This window comes from Carassius gibelio, chromosome A13 (assembly GCF_023724105.1).
Source record: "Carassius gibelio isolate Cgi1373 ecotype wild population from Czech Republic chromosome A13, carGib1.2-hapl.c, whole genome shotgun sequence".
NCBI classification, from domain to species: Eukaryota; Metazoa; Chordata; class Actinopteri; order Cypriniformes; family Cyprinidae; genus Carassius; species Carassius gibelio.
Genome location: NC_068383.1, coordinates 3642449 through 3656644, shown reverse-complemented (window position 1 = coordinate 3656644; position 14196 = coordinate 3642449). Strand labels below are relative to the sequence as shown.

The 14196-nt window shown below is 34.4% G+C and overlaps 1 protein-coding gene across 1 annotated transcript; it reads right to left on the bottom strand.

Moving 5' to 3' along the window:
* Window positions 1-77: 77 nt before the first annotated feature.
* Window positions 78-9558, bottom strand: LOC128025899 (uncharacterized). The gene is made up of 10 exons (XM_052612495.1): window positions 8941-9558; window positions 8201-8296; window positions 5454-5672; window positions 5205-5355; window positions 4712-4777; window positions 4546-4581; window positions 4317-4352; window positions 4090-4125; window positions 2796-2832; window positions 78-2494 (listed from the first exon to the last, which is right to left on the bottom strand). The coding sequence occupies exons 1-10, from the start codon at window positions 8953-8955 to the stop codon at window positions 2428-2430; spliced, it is 759 nt and encodes a 252-aa protein (XP_052468455.1). The 5' UTR covers window positions 8956-9558; the 3' UTR covers window positions 78-2427.
* Between the last annotated feature and the right edge of the window lie 4638 nt (window positions 9559-14196).

The window sequence follows — 14196 nt, the reverse complement described above, 5'->3', positions numbered from 1 at the left end:
ATATCAAATAACTTCATCTGCACAAAGAACATCTTAAATGTTCCATGTTTAGCTGACATTCAAATTCACACAAAGAAAATAAAAGGCAAAGATTTGCAGAAAATTCATGCCATCACATCAATAAAGGCAAATTATTGTTATTATTAGTATTAATATACTCACCCCAATATTGTATGCATTTCTTTCTTCCATGGAACAACAAATAAATTAATTAATAAAAGGTGTGTATATATAAACAGTTAGTGAGGTCCAACATTATTTGTAATATCTTCTCTTGTGTTCCACTGGAGCAAGTGGCATAGGTTTAAATGTAATCAATAATCTGGTAATTGCAATGAAGTGTCTGTCCCATTTAAGGTGCTAAAATACCTTAAAGTGTTCAAGACATCTCTTTTTCCCCTCCAATATGAAGCACATGCCAAAACACACCAAATGGACCACTTTGTCTGAACTGATGAATATAGCATGCTGTTGTTCTTTAACATAGCATATTTGATCAGTAATAAATAAAGCAGTAAATGATGTCTAAAATATTTTGATCTGATCACTAAATACATTCACTGATGTGTTCTCAGTGTGTGCTGATATCCTTATGCATTTAGTTCTATCTAGTTCAATCTAGTTCATTATTACTGAATGTGATTTATCCAAGACATGTTCACTGTAACACACAAACTGCTTAAATAAAACAGGAGCAATTTTGAATAAATAATTAAAGGTATTTTAAACATATTAATTAATATTTAATAATCATACACAATTCCTCAACCATGTAGATCAGTTTATTAGCGTAACTTGAATTCAAGAATTTACATTCTATTCTGAAAAATTCAAGTAAAAATATACAGTATGTTCACATATTATAGCACGACCTAATGGCCAGCTATCAAATAATAAAAAAAATGAAATACAGGTGTTTAAAATGTGATCCAACAGATAAAACCTTCTAAAATTTAGAATACCCAGTCTATGTGTAAATCGTTTTGTTGTTTGTGTGCAAATCTATTCATGCTTAAAGGGTTTGTTGAAGTCATCCTAGGTGTATCTTTCTGACAAATTCAGTTAGAGTTATTTTAAAAATTGTCTTTGATCTTTCAAGCCGTTTGATGCCACTCAGCAGGTGTTGCACTCCATCGGTCCATGAGAAGTTTAATAAAAACATAATCCATTAAAAAAGCGTCTCACATGGCTCTGGGTGGTGAGGCCTCCTGTAGCAAATCGATGCATTTTTGTAAAAAAAATATCCATATTCAAAACATAATACTGTATTTTCCAGACTATAAGTCACACTTTTTTTTAATAGCTTGGTTGGTCGTGCGACTTATAGTCAGGTGCGACTTATTTATCAAAATTAATTTGACATGAACCAAGAGAGACGGTAATGTTTTCTCTTGGTGCTTGGTTTTAAATAAATGCGACTTATAGTCCGGTGCGACTTGTATATGTTTTTTTCCTCATCATGACGTATTTTTGGACTGATGCAACTTATACTCAGGTGCGACTTATAGTCAGAAAAATACGATAATCACTTTAATCTAGCTTGCGCTCACAGCTGTAAACAAAGCAGTTTCAGGGGAATGACGTATGAGGTCAGATTTGCGCATGCGCCGTTCAGAAGTGATGCACGCGGAAACCCAGAGGAGAGATCAAAACAAAACAACAGTCACTAATTAGAAGTTCAAAACGTGGATTTGTAAAGAAGAATGTTGGAGGATTTTGATATAAGCCAAGAGGAGACTGGTTTTCCTTTGCTAAAAGTAAGGAAACTTTGCTTCCTTTGCTCCTGTTAACAAACGTTGGTTTTCACGAGATTCATCGGCGGCTGCACAAATCTGACCTCATACTTCATTCCCCCAAAACTGCTTCATTTACAGCTGTGAGCGCAAGCTAGATTTAAGTGATTATTATGTTTCGAAAATGGATATTGTTCTTACAAAAACACAAAAATTCACTACAGAAGGCCCGTGTTCACCCTTTGTTCAGCCCCTGGAGCCATGTGAAGACACTTTTTTAAATGGATGCGCTTTTTATTATAATTATCTTGCTGAGTGGCATCAAACAGCTTGAAACTTGAACTAACCCTTTAATATTAATATTTAACAGCACTTTGTTTAGCATTGTTTTTAAATGTTATTGAATGACAGAAAAATTCCAAAGGTAGACTGGTTTGCTTTCACAAACCCCATAATAATATGTAAAAACCCCCATGAATAATAGTTTGTTAAAGCCATATATGTACAGGGAAGCAAAAGACAACAATAGCCTAATAAATAAACACTATAACAAGGTCCTTTAGATTCAGATCATCTCCATTTTTTTTGTGCAGTAATACTCTGACCTTTCACTGTACTCTGTGAAGGAATGATGAGTTCCAGAATCCACATGCAGATTAAAGGGTCATCAGGAGATAAGTGGAAACATCTCCATCTATCCATAGAGATCATCATCATCAGATATGTATGAGTAATCATTGTACATCCGATCAGTGCGATTCCTGCAATCATATGTTTTAGGAGCAAGCTTTAACATAGAGAATAAGAGTAAAAAATAGTTATAAAATCAGAAAAAAAAGTGCATGTATGATAACTGTTGTTTAGAAACAATGAATATTTTTTCTTAAAGCTGTGAAATGGCTCTTAATATGAGTCATATTCACAAAACAGCTGACATACACACAGCTATATGCCCATACCTTATTAAGCTTTAATTTCTACATAGGAATAAAATACTTTAGTAGATGCTAAATCAAATAAAAAAAATGCAAATGTGCAAGTATGATATCTGAATACACTTACGGTCTGGGCCATACTGCTTTCCCTGTTTCGTTGAAAGCTGAAATATGGGGAGATTTCTTCATTTTAAAAGTTAAACAAGCATGTTTCGGAGAGTAAAGAGTGTAAACATGAATTAAGTGCTAAAATTCTGTTTAATCTGTTTGTTTTTTTTCTTCCCTTACACACTGTTAAATGAATAAAAATATAGAAATTGTTGTATACATTTCTTTTCATCTTTTGTCCCTTTATGATCATAGAATCTTCAAAGAAGGTTGTTTTGACTTACTGTGGACAAATAAGCAACCACCAAATAACCACTGATTACATTCAGCAACAACAGAGCAAAATGTAAATAAAAAACAAGAAACACACACACATTCTAAGGCAGAGCATACAGTCATGGCCAAAAATATTGGCACCCTTGGTAAATATGATCAAGGGAGGCTTTGAAAATTAAACTGCATTGTTAACCATTTTGATCTTTTATTTAAAAAAAAATAATAATAATCACAAAAATCTAAACTTCCACTGGATATTAAGAATTTAAAATGGGGTGTAATATCATTATGAAATGAATGTTTTGCTCAAATACAAGTTGGACACAATTATTAGCATCCCTAGAAATTATTTTGAGTAAAATATTTCTGAAGTATATTCCCATTCATATTCACATTTTTTATGCACTACAGGATTATTGTGAACATGAAATTATCCAGCCATGGTTTCCTGTTTCACAGAAATATAAATTGGATGGAAAAAAGCCCAAATTCCCTTAATCATCCATCAAAATGATAAAAACCAAAGAATATATTTCTTATGTGCAGCAAGAGATAACTGCCATTCAGTCCTCTGAACCATGTAAAAAATGAGTGGGGTGGACTGAAGAGAAGAAGCACCAACATGGAGCTGGGAATCTGAAGGGTCTGGAGTGATTCTGGATGGAGGAAAGGTCTCTGATCTCTTGTCAGGTGTTCTCTAACCTCATCAGGCATTATAGGAGACCGTTTTGAGCTGTTAAACTAGCAAATGAAGGTTTCAAAAAGTATTGAATTAAAGGGTGCCATTAATTGTGGCCAATGTGTATTAAAGAAAAACTTTTATTTCATTATTATATTTCTCCCCATTTAAATTATTAATATCCAATATAAGGTTAGATTTTTGTGATTCTTTTTAAATACAAGATTAAAAGGATTAACAATGCAGTTTAATTTTCACAGCCTCCTTTGATCAGATTTACCAAGGGTGCCAATATTTTTGCCCATGCCTCTATATTCATAATTAAAATTGTTCAGTCATTCAGAATGCATATTCTTACCCATTGTCCGAGGTCTTATGTCCGATTGATGACGCTCTGAAGATAGAAGTATGAAATAAGTAACAGAGTTAAACTGAAAGAGTAACAGAGTTTAAAAAGCAACAATCAAACAACCACTGGTAACACTTCAGCAACAACATAAAACAAACCTACAAAAACACAAATTCCAAGGCAGAGCATATATTCATAATTAAATTTGTTCAGTGGTTCGAAATGCATACACATACCCAAAGGCCGAGTTGTTATATCCGATTGATGGCGCTCTGAAAATGGAAGTATAAAATGAGTAACAGAATTAAACTGAATGAGTAACAAAAAGCAACCACCAAACAACCACCAATAACACTGTGGCAACAAATTAACAAAATTTAAAAAAATAAAATAAAAAACAACAACAAGGCAGAGCATGTATTCACAATCAAAATTCTTCCGTGGCTTGAAATTGAATATGCTTACCCGATGACTGAGTACTTATATCCAGTTGACAGTGCTCTGAAGATGGAAGCATAAAATAAGGAACAAAGTTAAACAGAATGAATAACATAATATAAAAAAATGATTTATGGAATTTATAAATGTGTGTGTTTGTATTTTCTGGTAAAAATAAATAAATAAATCTTACCAATTTCCCTCACATTTGCTTTTCTTCTTAAAATGGAAGCTCTTTTTGACCTCAAAATATCACCAACTATGAATTTAGACACAAAATAATATACATTATGTAAGAATTCACTGAGATAGAGACTGTTATAAAACATTTGAGGGTAACATGAACATTTTGTTGTCATTAACTTGTGATTTTGATTTCTATATTAATATTTTTTTTTTGCTCCTCTGCTTTGCATCAGTTCTTGCCTTGTGCCCTTGATAATTTAATTACAATATAATATAATATATATATTATATATTTTTTTCAGTTTGATGATAGATCAGTATTTATGTTAACTGTCAGAAATTATTTTGATTAATATATGGGTGTAGGAGCACAGGATGGTCACAAGAAAACAACTGAAATATGCCGCGGGCCGGCCCTGGTTGAGGCAACATATAGAAGTTTTAATTCTTGGTTACTTGGTACATACTTATAAAAAGTTGAATGGTTAATGACGATTCACCTGATTTTCTGCTCATGTGTCCTTTACATATTTTATCCAGTTGCTCTTTCAATTCTGAGAGAGATTTGTTTACATTCTCAGTTGTCATGAGATTATTAAAATCCCTTAATAAGATTGTGTATGAAAGGAATTCCGAACAGGAAGGGTAATTCTATAATAAAAAAAAAAAAAAAAACTTCTAAAACAACAACAACGGCAACAACAACAAAAAATTATCATTAAATATATTTTTTGCTGAATTGCTTTAACCTGGAAGAAATGAATGTGATCTTCTGTTTTCAAAAGTGGCTCCAATGTATCGTTATCCTTCTGCAGAGTTCTGATCTCGTGCTCCAGTGTCTTTACGTGATTCTCAGCTTCTTGTACTTCCTTCTCTTGAGCACTGATCTTCTCTCTCATCTCAGCTTGTCTTTTCTGAATGAAGCTGATGAGCTCATCAAAGATTTTCTCACTGTTCTGCACCGCCGCCTGTGTGGAGCAATGTCAGCACAAACAAAAAGCACTTCATTTAGCATTAAATTGTTGGATGTGTTGACAACGTCTGGTTGCATCTTAATAAACATTACAAATATATATTAGTATAATCTTAAAAGCTGAATGTTTATGAAAATGAAAATAACACTTAATATCTCTGATTTTCAAGCAGAAGAGCTTGATTAGGTTGATTAGGGCTGGAGCTAAACTCTGCAGGGCAGAATTCGAGGGACCCTATTCTAAAGCTTTAATTCAGTGAATGGTGGCAGATTGGTGCCATCTGGTGGAAATAAAGAAAATCATCTATATTAACCATGTAGCCATTAACACTTACTGTAAACACTGGTTGGTTTCACAAGCCCACAAGAACACAAGTACAGACAACAATGCATATTGAGAAACAGCTGATGTTATGTATCCAGTTAGTAAACACTGTGACAGTTTTTTGTGGGCGGAGCTTAGGTGGAGGAAGACATTTCCCCTGACTGCTTCACTAATGCTAGCTAGCAAGTTTTGTTTGCATGTGTTTTTTTTTTTTTTTTTTTTTTTTTTATACAATGCCTGGAGAATATTCAATTTTATCTGAACACGTAATGTCATTCACTGTCTGGGACTGCGATTGTTATTGGAAAATGTTAACTTTAACAAAAGAGAAGCCAGATTGGCCGACTCGTCCACACTCACTCAATGGATGGACGATCTTACAGGAGTATCCTCACACACCTATCGAATAGAGAAACTGAGCATGTATAGCAAATAGAAACAAACTTAGGGCATATAAATCTTCAGATGCCTATAACTGTGTACTAACAGTGGCAATTGTAAGCAAACGCAACGACACCTGACACATAACACAGACCTAGAACATAGTTCCTTCTCTCTACAATTGCATTTTTGGCCATTGTGATACAAATGGGTTCCTTTATGTTTAGTCTCATGATCACTAATTAACTTGTTCCACAATTTCTTTTTAGGTGGGCATGCATGAAAAATCTTTAGGCTCGTAATCAAACCATAATTCATGGGAGACAATGAGTGACAAAGCTGCAAACACAAGCATTTTTGATGATCGTTTCTGTCAAGTTAACTCTTTTTATTGCCTTTAACCACAGCTGGCAAAGCTTTATTACATCATGAAAGTGTGGACTTAGAGTCTTTGCACTTGACAGCTTACATGACGTATTCCCTATATTTCGTCCAAGTGTTCAAGTGAGCATAAGACCACAAGTATATGCGTAGAACTTTTCATTCCCCAATGAGACAAACTTATATTGTTGTAAATATGCAAGTTTACCTAAACCTAAGTTTACAGAACTTCATTTTTATTTGAAATACCTTGCAATTTTAAATAACTTTAACATTTTAATTGATAAGTGATAAAAAAGCAGTTGCAAATGTTGGACAAAAATAAATATCGCCACTACTCATTTGCCCAATAAAACATGCAGCTCTTTGTTTTACTTCCAAATTATATACTGTATGTAATATATAATTATTGTTAATGTTTAAAATTTATTGGTAAGGTTTCTGTGACCTAAGATCTCGGCAAAAAGTTGTATTATTTCCTGAACACGATGCATATACATATACACACACACACCCTTTACATCTAACTCATAAAGGGTCTCAAACAGTCTTTGATCTCACTGTCTGAATATTCATTATTACAGATATATCAAAACCATTCAAATTAGAATAAAGATGATTATTAATGTAGAGATATTTTAAATTAAACTTTGTTGATAATGTGTTGTTTTTGAACAAACCAGCCAGAAAGCATAAAGAATGTGTTATAAAGCTATTCTCACTCATTTGTAGGTTCAGCTGTAAGTGTATTGTTTGAGCTGTTTAGAATTGCAATGTTGTATTCCACATGAACTGGAAGTATTACCAACTTATGTATTTGGGACATTTCCAACTGAATGTTGATGGAATATTGATTAGAGGACAGTGTTTTAGCACACCTCCCAGCATCTCTCACTCGCAGCAAACTAATGGTTGCACTGGTTTACTGCAGCTGCAATTAGAAACTCCAGTTGCTATAGAAACAGTCAGTATTTTGAGACTCTTGCTTAGGATTGTCCATGTGTATTGGTTTGTCCAGCCTGAAAAAGTTGTAATGCTATTTGAGCATATAGAATTTAAGAGACAGTTGTTGTCACATTTAATTGGTCATTTCAGTTATGAAATTTAATCATGACAGTATTGGAGAATTTGATGTCTCCCCATTCAAAGATATAGGACCCATCTGGATTGGGTTCAGGTCCGGTGACTGTGGAGGCCAGGTCATCTGGCGCAGCACCCCATCACTCTCCTTCTTGGTTAAATAGCCCTTGATGCCTTCAGTGTGACTCTAAATTTTTCATAGTCATGAAAATATTTGATGTCTCCCCATTCAAAGATATAGGAGCTGTACATGGATGACTGAAATTGTTGCCCGAATGGTGTTTCAAAGAGGGCTACTGAGTAAAATGACTTTGACTGCAACACTGGCCTTAAACCCATCTGTCAATCACACTTACCTTATGAGACTCAACAGCTTTCTTCAACATTTGAACCCTCTTTTCTCTGTCTTTAGTCTCCTGCATGAAATCCATCTGTTTTATTTTCAGCTCCTCCTATGAATTTAAACAACAATAATCCTGCTTTTAATCAACTTGTAAAATATTAAAATAAAATCGATACAACAAACTATTTCATGTATTGCACCTTGAGCTTCATCTATCTATTTTTTCTTTCTTCATGTCAGTTTCTTACATATACTGTCATAATCTTAAGTTTGGACACACCTTCTCATTCAAAGAGTTTTCTTTATTTTCATGACTATGAAAATTGTATATATATATATATATATATATATATATATATATATATATATATATATATATATACAGTAGTCAACATTTGAAGTGGATAAGAAAAGTTAATCAAAATTGTCCCAAGACAAGAACGGGTACTGTTTTGGTTTTAATATAACTTTGATGAAAGGTTTTGATCCACTTCAAATGTTGGCTACTGTAAAACACACACACACACGTTTCGAAAAACAGCATCAAAACAGGATCTCCACAACATGGCCCTGGCGGCAACAGCCAATCAAGGGTTTGAGCCTTTAGTCTATGCAACTTTAGGAATTTTATCTATTCACAAACAGCTTGTTACACTCCAAAGAGAAAGGAAAACTTGAAATCGCATCATATGACCCCTTTAAACATTTCCCTGCATTCTAAAAACATCCCATACAGCAAATACACTGTTTTACCTGTTTTTTATCCATTTCGTCAGCAGCTGAGACTGTTTTATGTCCACTGTGCTGACCCCCCAAACAAACTACACATATACACTTCTGGTCATCCTGACAGTAAATCTCCAGCGCTTTATGATGTTGTGGGCAGATCTGCTGCTGTAGATTTGAGGAAGCATTTACCAGTTTGTGCTTTCTAAAAGCTTCAGACTCATAATGAGGCTGAATGTGAGATTGGCAGTAAGAAGCCAAACACACCAGACAAGACTTGATGGCTTTTAGTTTTCTTCCTTTCAAACATCGCACGGCACATCTTCAGGGCCAGCTGGATCCTCCTGGTTCATTCCACCTACAATTTCAGCTAGCACTGTGCTTCTGCTGAGAGTTGGTCTTTGGTTGAATTGTGTCCTGCATTTGGGGCAGCTGTACACTCCTTTATAAACCTCCTGATCCCAGGATCTCTCGATGCAGTCCATACAGTAACTGTGGCCACAAGATGTAGTCACTGGGTCTGTAAGCAGATTCAGACAGATCGGACAGTTTAAAGCATTTTCAGCATCAAAACAAAATTTTGCCATTTTGAGGCTTTCAAACTCAGTCAAAGATTCACTCGAAAACAGGTTATGTTTGAAGTTATGTGCTGAATGAGAGTACTAGGGAGTGGCTTCTATGCAAATATGACAAAAAGGAAATGTGTAAAAAAAAATCATTATTTCCTGGTCTGGATTTATTTTATTTTTCAACCTAACTTAAAACATTCTTGAGCAAAAATAGCTCCAAAATGACTTTAGAGAAAAGTATTATTTTTCTTATTCATGCCCAAACAGAACTGAGTGCACAATATCGAGCGCTAAATACATGTAATGTCTGTTTCAAAGGTGAAGACAATTAACAGACGACACGACAGTATGCTTTATCTGTGTTCTTCAAGCCATCTCTGGTATTTTCATCATAAAAAAGTGTATTTATAATCCAGTGCTAATAAAGGTGATGTGATGACAGCTCTTTCACTGTAATGGGAGCGCTTTTCTCTTGCTTTAACTGATTTACAATTTGAATACAGGTTTGTTTGTCATGCTATTATGAGGTCCATCTGTCATTTACACAATGCAAAGTGTCAGAAGTATTGACTGCTTTTAAATGACGCAAACATAAAGCACACTGACTAATATTTATGGTACTTTTGAGCACAAATTATAATAAATATACATTCATCTCCATCATGGATGCAGGCCACAAAATGAATGCAGACGGGCCACCTGTTGAGTACCCCAGTTTTAAAACCTCTTGAATGCTTAAATCTATTAAGGAAGTGCTGTTTTACAGATTTCCTTACTACCTTGTACTTACTACTTCTGGAGCTGGGAACATTACAGTTGCTTTGCTGTCTATGGAGGGTCAGAGAAAATATTAATCTGTGTACCAAAGATGAACGAAGGTCTTGCGGGTTTGGAACTACACGAGGGTGAGTAATTAATGACAGAATTTTTCTGAAGCACAAAAATTTAATATCCTATTTGTTTGGTAATCAATTTTAGGCAAACATCAGAAACATTTTGCAGCAGATTCTGCAAGACTTATGTACTGCATATATTCTGCCTGCAGATTTGACTCAGAGCCCAGGCCTCTGTCTCTGTGTTAAACTGCATGAACCACATATCATGCACTAGATGGCAGCACAGGACAGGGTTTAGCATTTTGACTCTTTCATTTCCTGTCCCCCTCTTACCATTACACATGCCTTATGCACCACACATGACCTGCTTTATGAATACAAATCACCAGTTAATGACACATTTAGTGCTTGTCTCAAGTTCCCACAACTATGGGTTGCCAGATTTTGATACTAAATCACACTCTTAAAGAGTAGAGTTCCCATGGGAGATCATAGGATGCCTGTACAGTAGCATTTATGCAGTTTTTAAGTACAAATCAACTACATTCTCAATTACTGACTGAATAACTACAGATTTCTGTGAATTAGATCTGACAGTGTCAACATGGCATATTTATTTTTCTCCAGGAGCAGCAGGAAGATTGAGCTGCTTGAGTAATTGTACCACAACCAGATCCACTTCATCCATATCAAAACAGAGGTGTGCAGGATAGACGTGGCGCCGTGTTCACGCTATCAGCGTGCAGATCTATCACAACACCTCCTGTCGTGTGCTTTAACTGTGAATCAGTGTGAGGCTGAACGCGTAACCCCTAACAGCATGAACACAAATTTACACACATTGATTCACAAGACTGAGCAACACCACAATATAAAGCCAGCTCATTTTGATGCCCCCTTTCCCTCATAGATATGCTCTATTCATAAGAAATCATTCAAGGTAATTACATGCTGTATGAGCACCAATGTCTCAAAGATATAGTGCAAGATCTCCAATGCACCAAGTTCAGTGTGTAGAGCTAAGTTTTCATCAGACTCTTAAGCTCACGTAGGCTGCATTTGTTTGATAAAAAATACAATAAAAATGTGAAATAGTAGTAAAATTTAAAAGAACAGCTTTATAGATTAATATATATTAACATGTTATTTATTCCTTTGTTGCTAAGCTGAATTTTCAGCACCATTACTCCAGTCTTCAGTGTCACATGATCCTTCAGAAATCATTATAATATGATGATTTACTGCTCAAGAAACATTTATTATTAGTATTATCAACGAAAACTGAGCTGAGCTGATTCCTTTTTTAAATAAATGTCTTTATTTTCTCTTTTGTTTAAATATAATGGATACTTGCTGATTAAACATTTTAATTTATTTCAAATAAAAGTCTCACTGATTTTAAAACATTTGCTTAACATACTGGATCACAATTTTAAATATGAAATCATATTAGTTAGTTATTATTCTGAGTGTCTTTGAGTGTCTGTTTTGAGTGTAAGTTGTCATTCTGGTCACTTCTAATATGAAAAACTAGCAAAATATTAAGAAATATTCCATGTGTTTATTTTTTATTTTCCTTTTAAATGTTTCCAAAACATGTTTTCTTGGGATTATTGTTTCAGTTTGTAATATTTTATTCCCCCCGTGTCCTCAGTATACTTTCCATCCTGGCAAATCCCTTAAAAGTCAGCATCCTAGTGACATCATACACCAGGATTCTTTTTTTTTATTTTTATTTTTTGCTAAGGGGGCAGTCTGGAAATGTTTTTATAGCAATACTTTTTCACAGCATATTTACTTAAAGTTCAAAAGGTACCACATAACAGGAAAGACCCATTTATGAATATAAAGGTACCTTGTGTTCATTTTCTAGACTGGCCTGAAACATGCAAACGCAGGGAAAAGACACAAACACAGACTACAGTGCTTTCTCCCACAATGTTTCCACAGGCGTATCGTCTTAACACACCTAACCTGGTAACACACAAGAAGAAATCAGTATGCACAGCTGGTTTAAGTAACCTAAACCACTTAATGTAGAAAAAGAACTATTAAAAATGTGATTCATAGTGACTCAATGTTGTTTCAGATGCAGATGGAGCTCCAGCAGCAGCGAATGGGACCAGCTATTACTAAACACTCATAAAAACAACCTCGATGTAAATGAGGTATGAGGCCCTTCTCAAACACAACGTCTACTTGCTATTTCATTTGAGAGGCAATATAAATTCCCAGCCGGCAATATAATTGCCAGGGTGGGCTGTGTGCATTTTCGCTATATGGTCTACTTACAAGAGCCAAATTTCTGAAAAAGTCCTCCAAAGTACAGTAAAACCTCTTAAAACCCACTTCTCAAGACGGTCCTCATTAGTATTAAAAAAAGTTAATAAATGTGCCAAATAACGCCTTAAATGAAATCTAAAAATGTGTCTATAAGGAGTAAGTGTAGGTCAGTAGAGATTCTGGATTGCTGCTTATAGGTTTCTGTTATTTTGGTCTTTTAAAATGGTTCAGGTCTTCAGTGTACAGTAAGTGTCTGGATGAAAATCACAAGTCCAGTTCGTTAGTTGAAGAAATAATTGAACATTTGCTGAAAATGTACTCATCCTCAGGCCATCCAAGATGTAGATAAGTTTTTTTCTTTGGAACAAATTTTGACAAATGCCATCACTTGCTCAGCAATGGATCCTCTGCAGTGAATGGGTGCCGTCAGAATGTTAGTCCAAACAGCTGATTAAAAACATCACAATTATCCACAAGTAATCCACACCACTCCAGTCAATCAGTTAAAAAAAATTGCATTGTCTAAATCAGGAGCGAAATATGCACACATCAAGCACTGTTTACAAGGGAAAGCAATCCAAAACAGTTCTGAACAAATGTCAGTGGAGAGGACAACCAGTGGTGGACAGTAACGGAGTAGCTTTACTTCGTTACTGTACTTAAGTACATTATTCTAGTATCTGTACTTTACTGGAGTAGTTTTATTTTGACCAGTGGTGGACGAAGTACACAAATCAAGTACTTGAGTAAAAGTACAGATACGTATAATAGAATATTACTCCAGTAAAAAAAAAAGTACTCCTTTTTCAATTGTACTCAAGTGAAAGTACAAAAGTACTAAATTTTTTATGTACTTAAGAAAAAAAGTACTGAAAGATAGATGTTTGCAATTTTATATAGGCTCATTTTATTTTATATTAGCACTTTTTTTTTTTTTTTTTTTTTTATAATTCTACTGTTCAAAATACCTGGGATTTTTTCCAAAATAACCACTATATGGAGTCAAGATATATTTTTGTTGTTGATATGGACTACACTGATGAGAGTAATGTTAACTGTGAAGCTTACACTGTGATGTCCCTGAGAGAAAACAGAGATGACCATCTGATTTTCACCAGTAAGAACAAAGTATTTTAAAGTTTGTTGTTTTACAGAACATCACAGTTATATATGACATGATAATAAGGCCTGAAGATTTTAAGGAAAATATAATTATATTTTCATAATGATTTTTTCCTTCTCAAACCTTGTCTGGGGTGTAAAAACACCACTGGCCAAACGGGGTGCATCTCTTCCCCTCTTTGATAATTACTAGTTACCATGTTCTGAACATCACATCCTTTCTTTTCTCCCCAGATGTAATCTATATATATATATATATATATATATATATATATATATATATATATATATATAGGTGGTTGAATAAAAATATTTGGACATTATTTATAAAAATTACCTCAAGTTAGCACCAGCAAGTTTGTTAGCTAGACAGTTAGCATCAGCTAACAATATTTACTTATTTTCAGTACGGTTATGAATAACGTCCTTAATAACAATGGATGAAAAGTTTAGAGCTCTACTGATGATTAAGT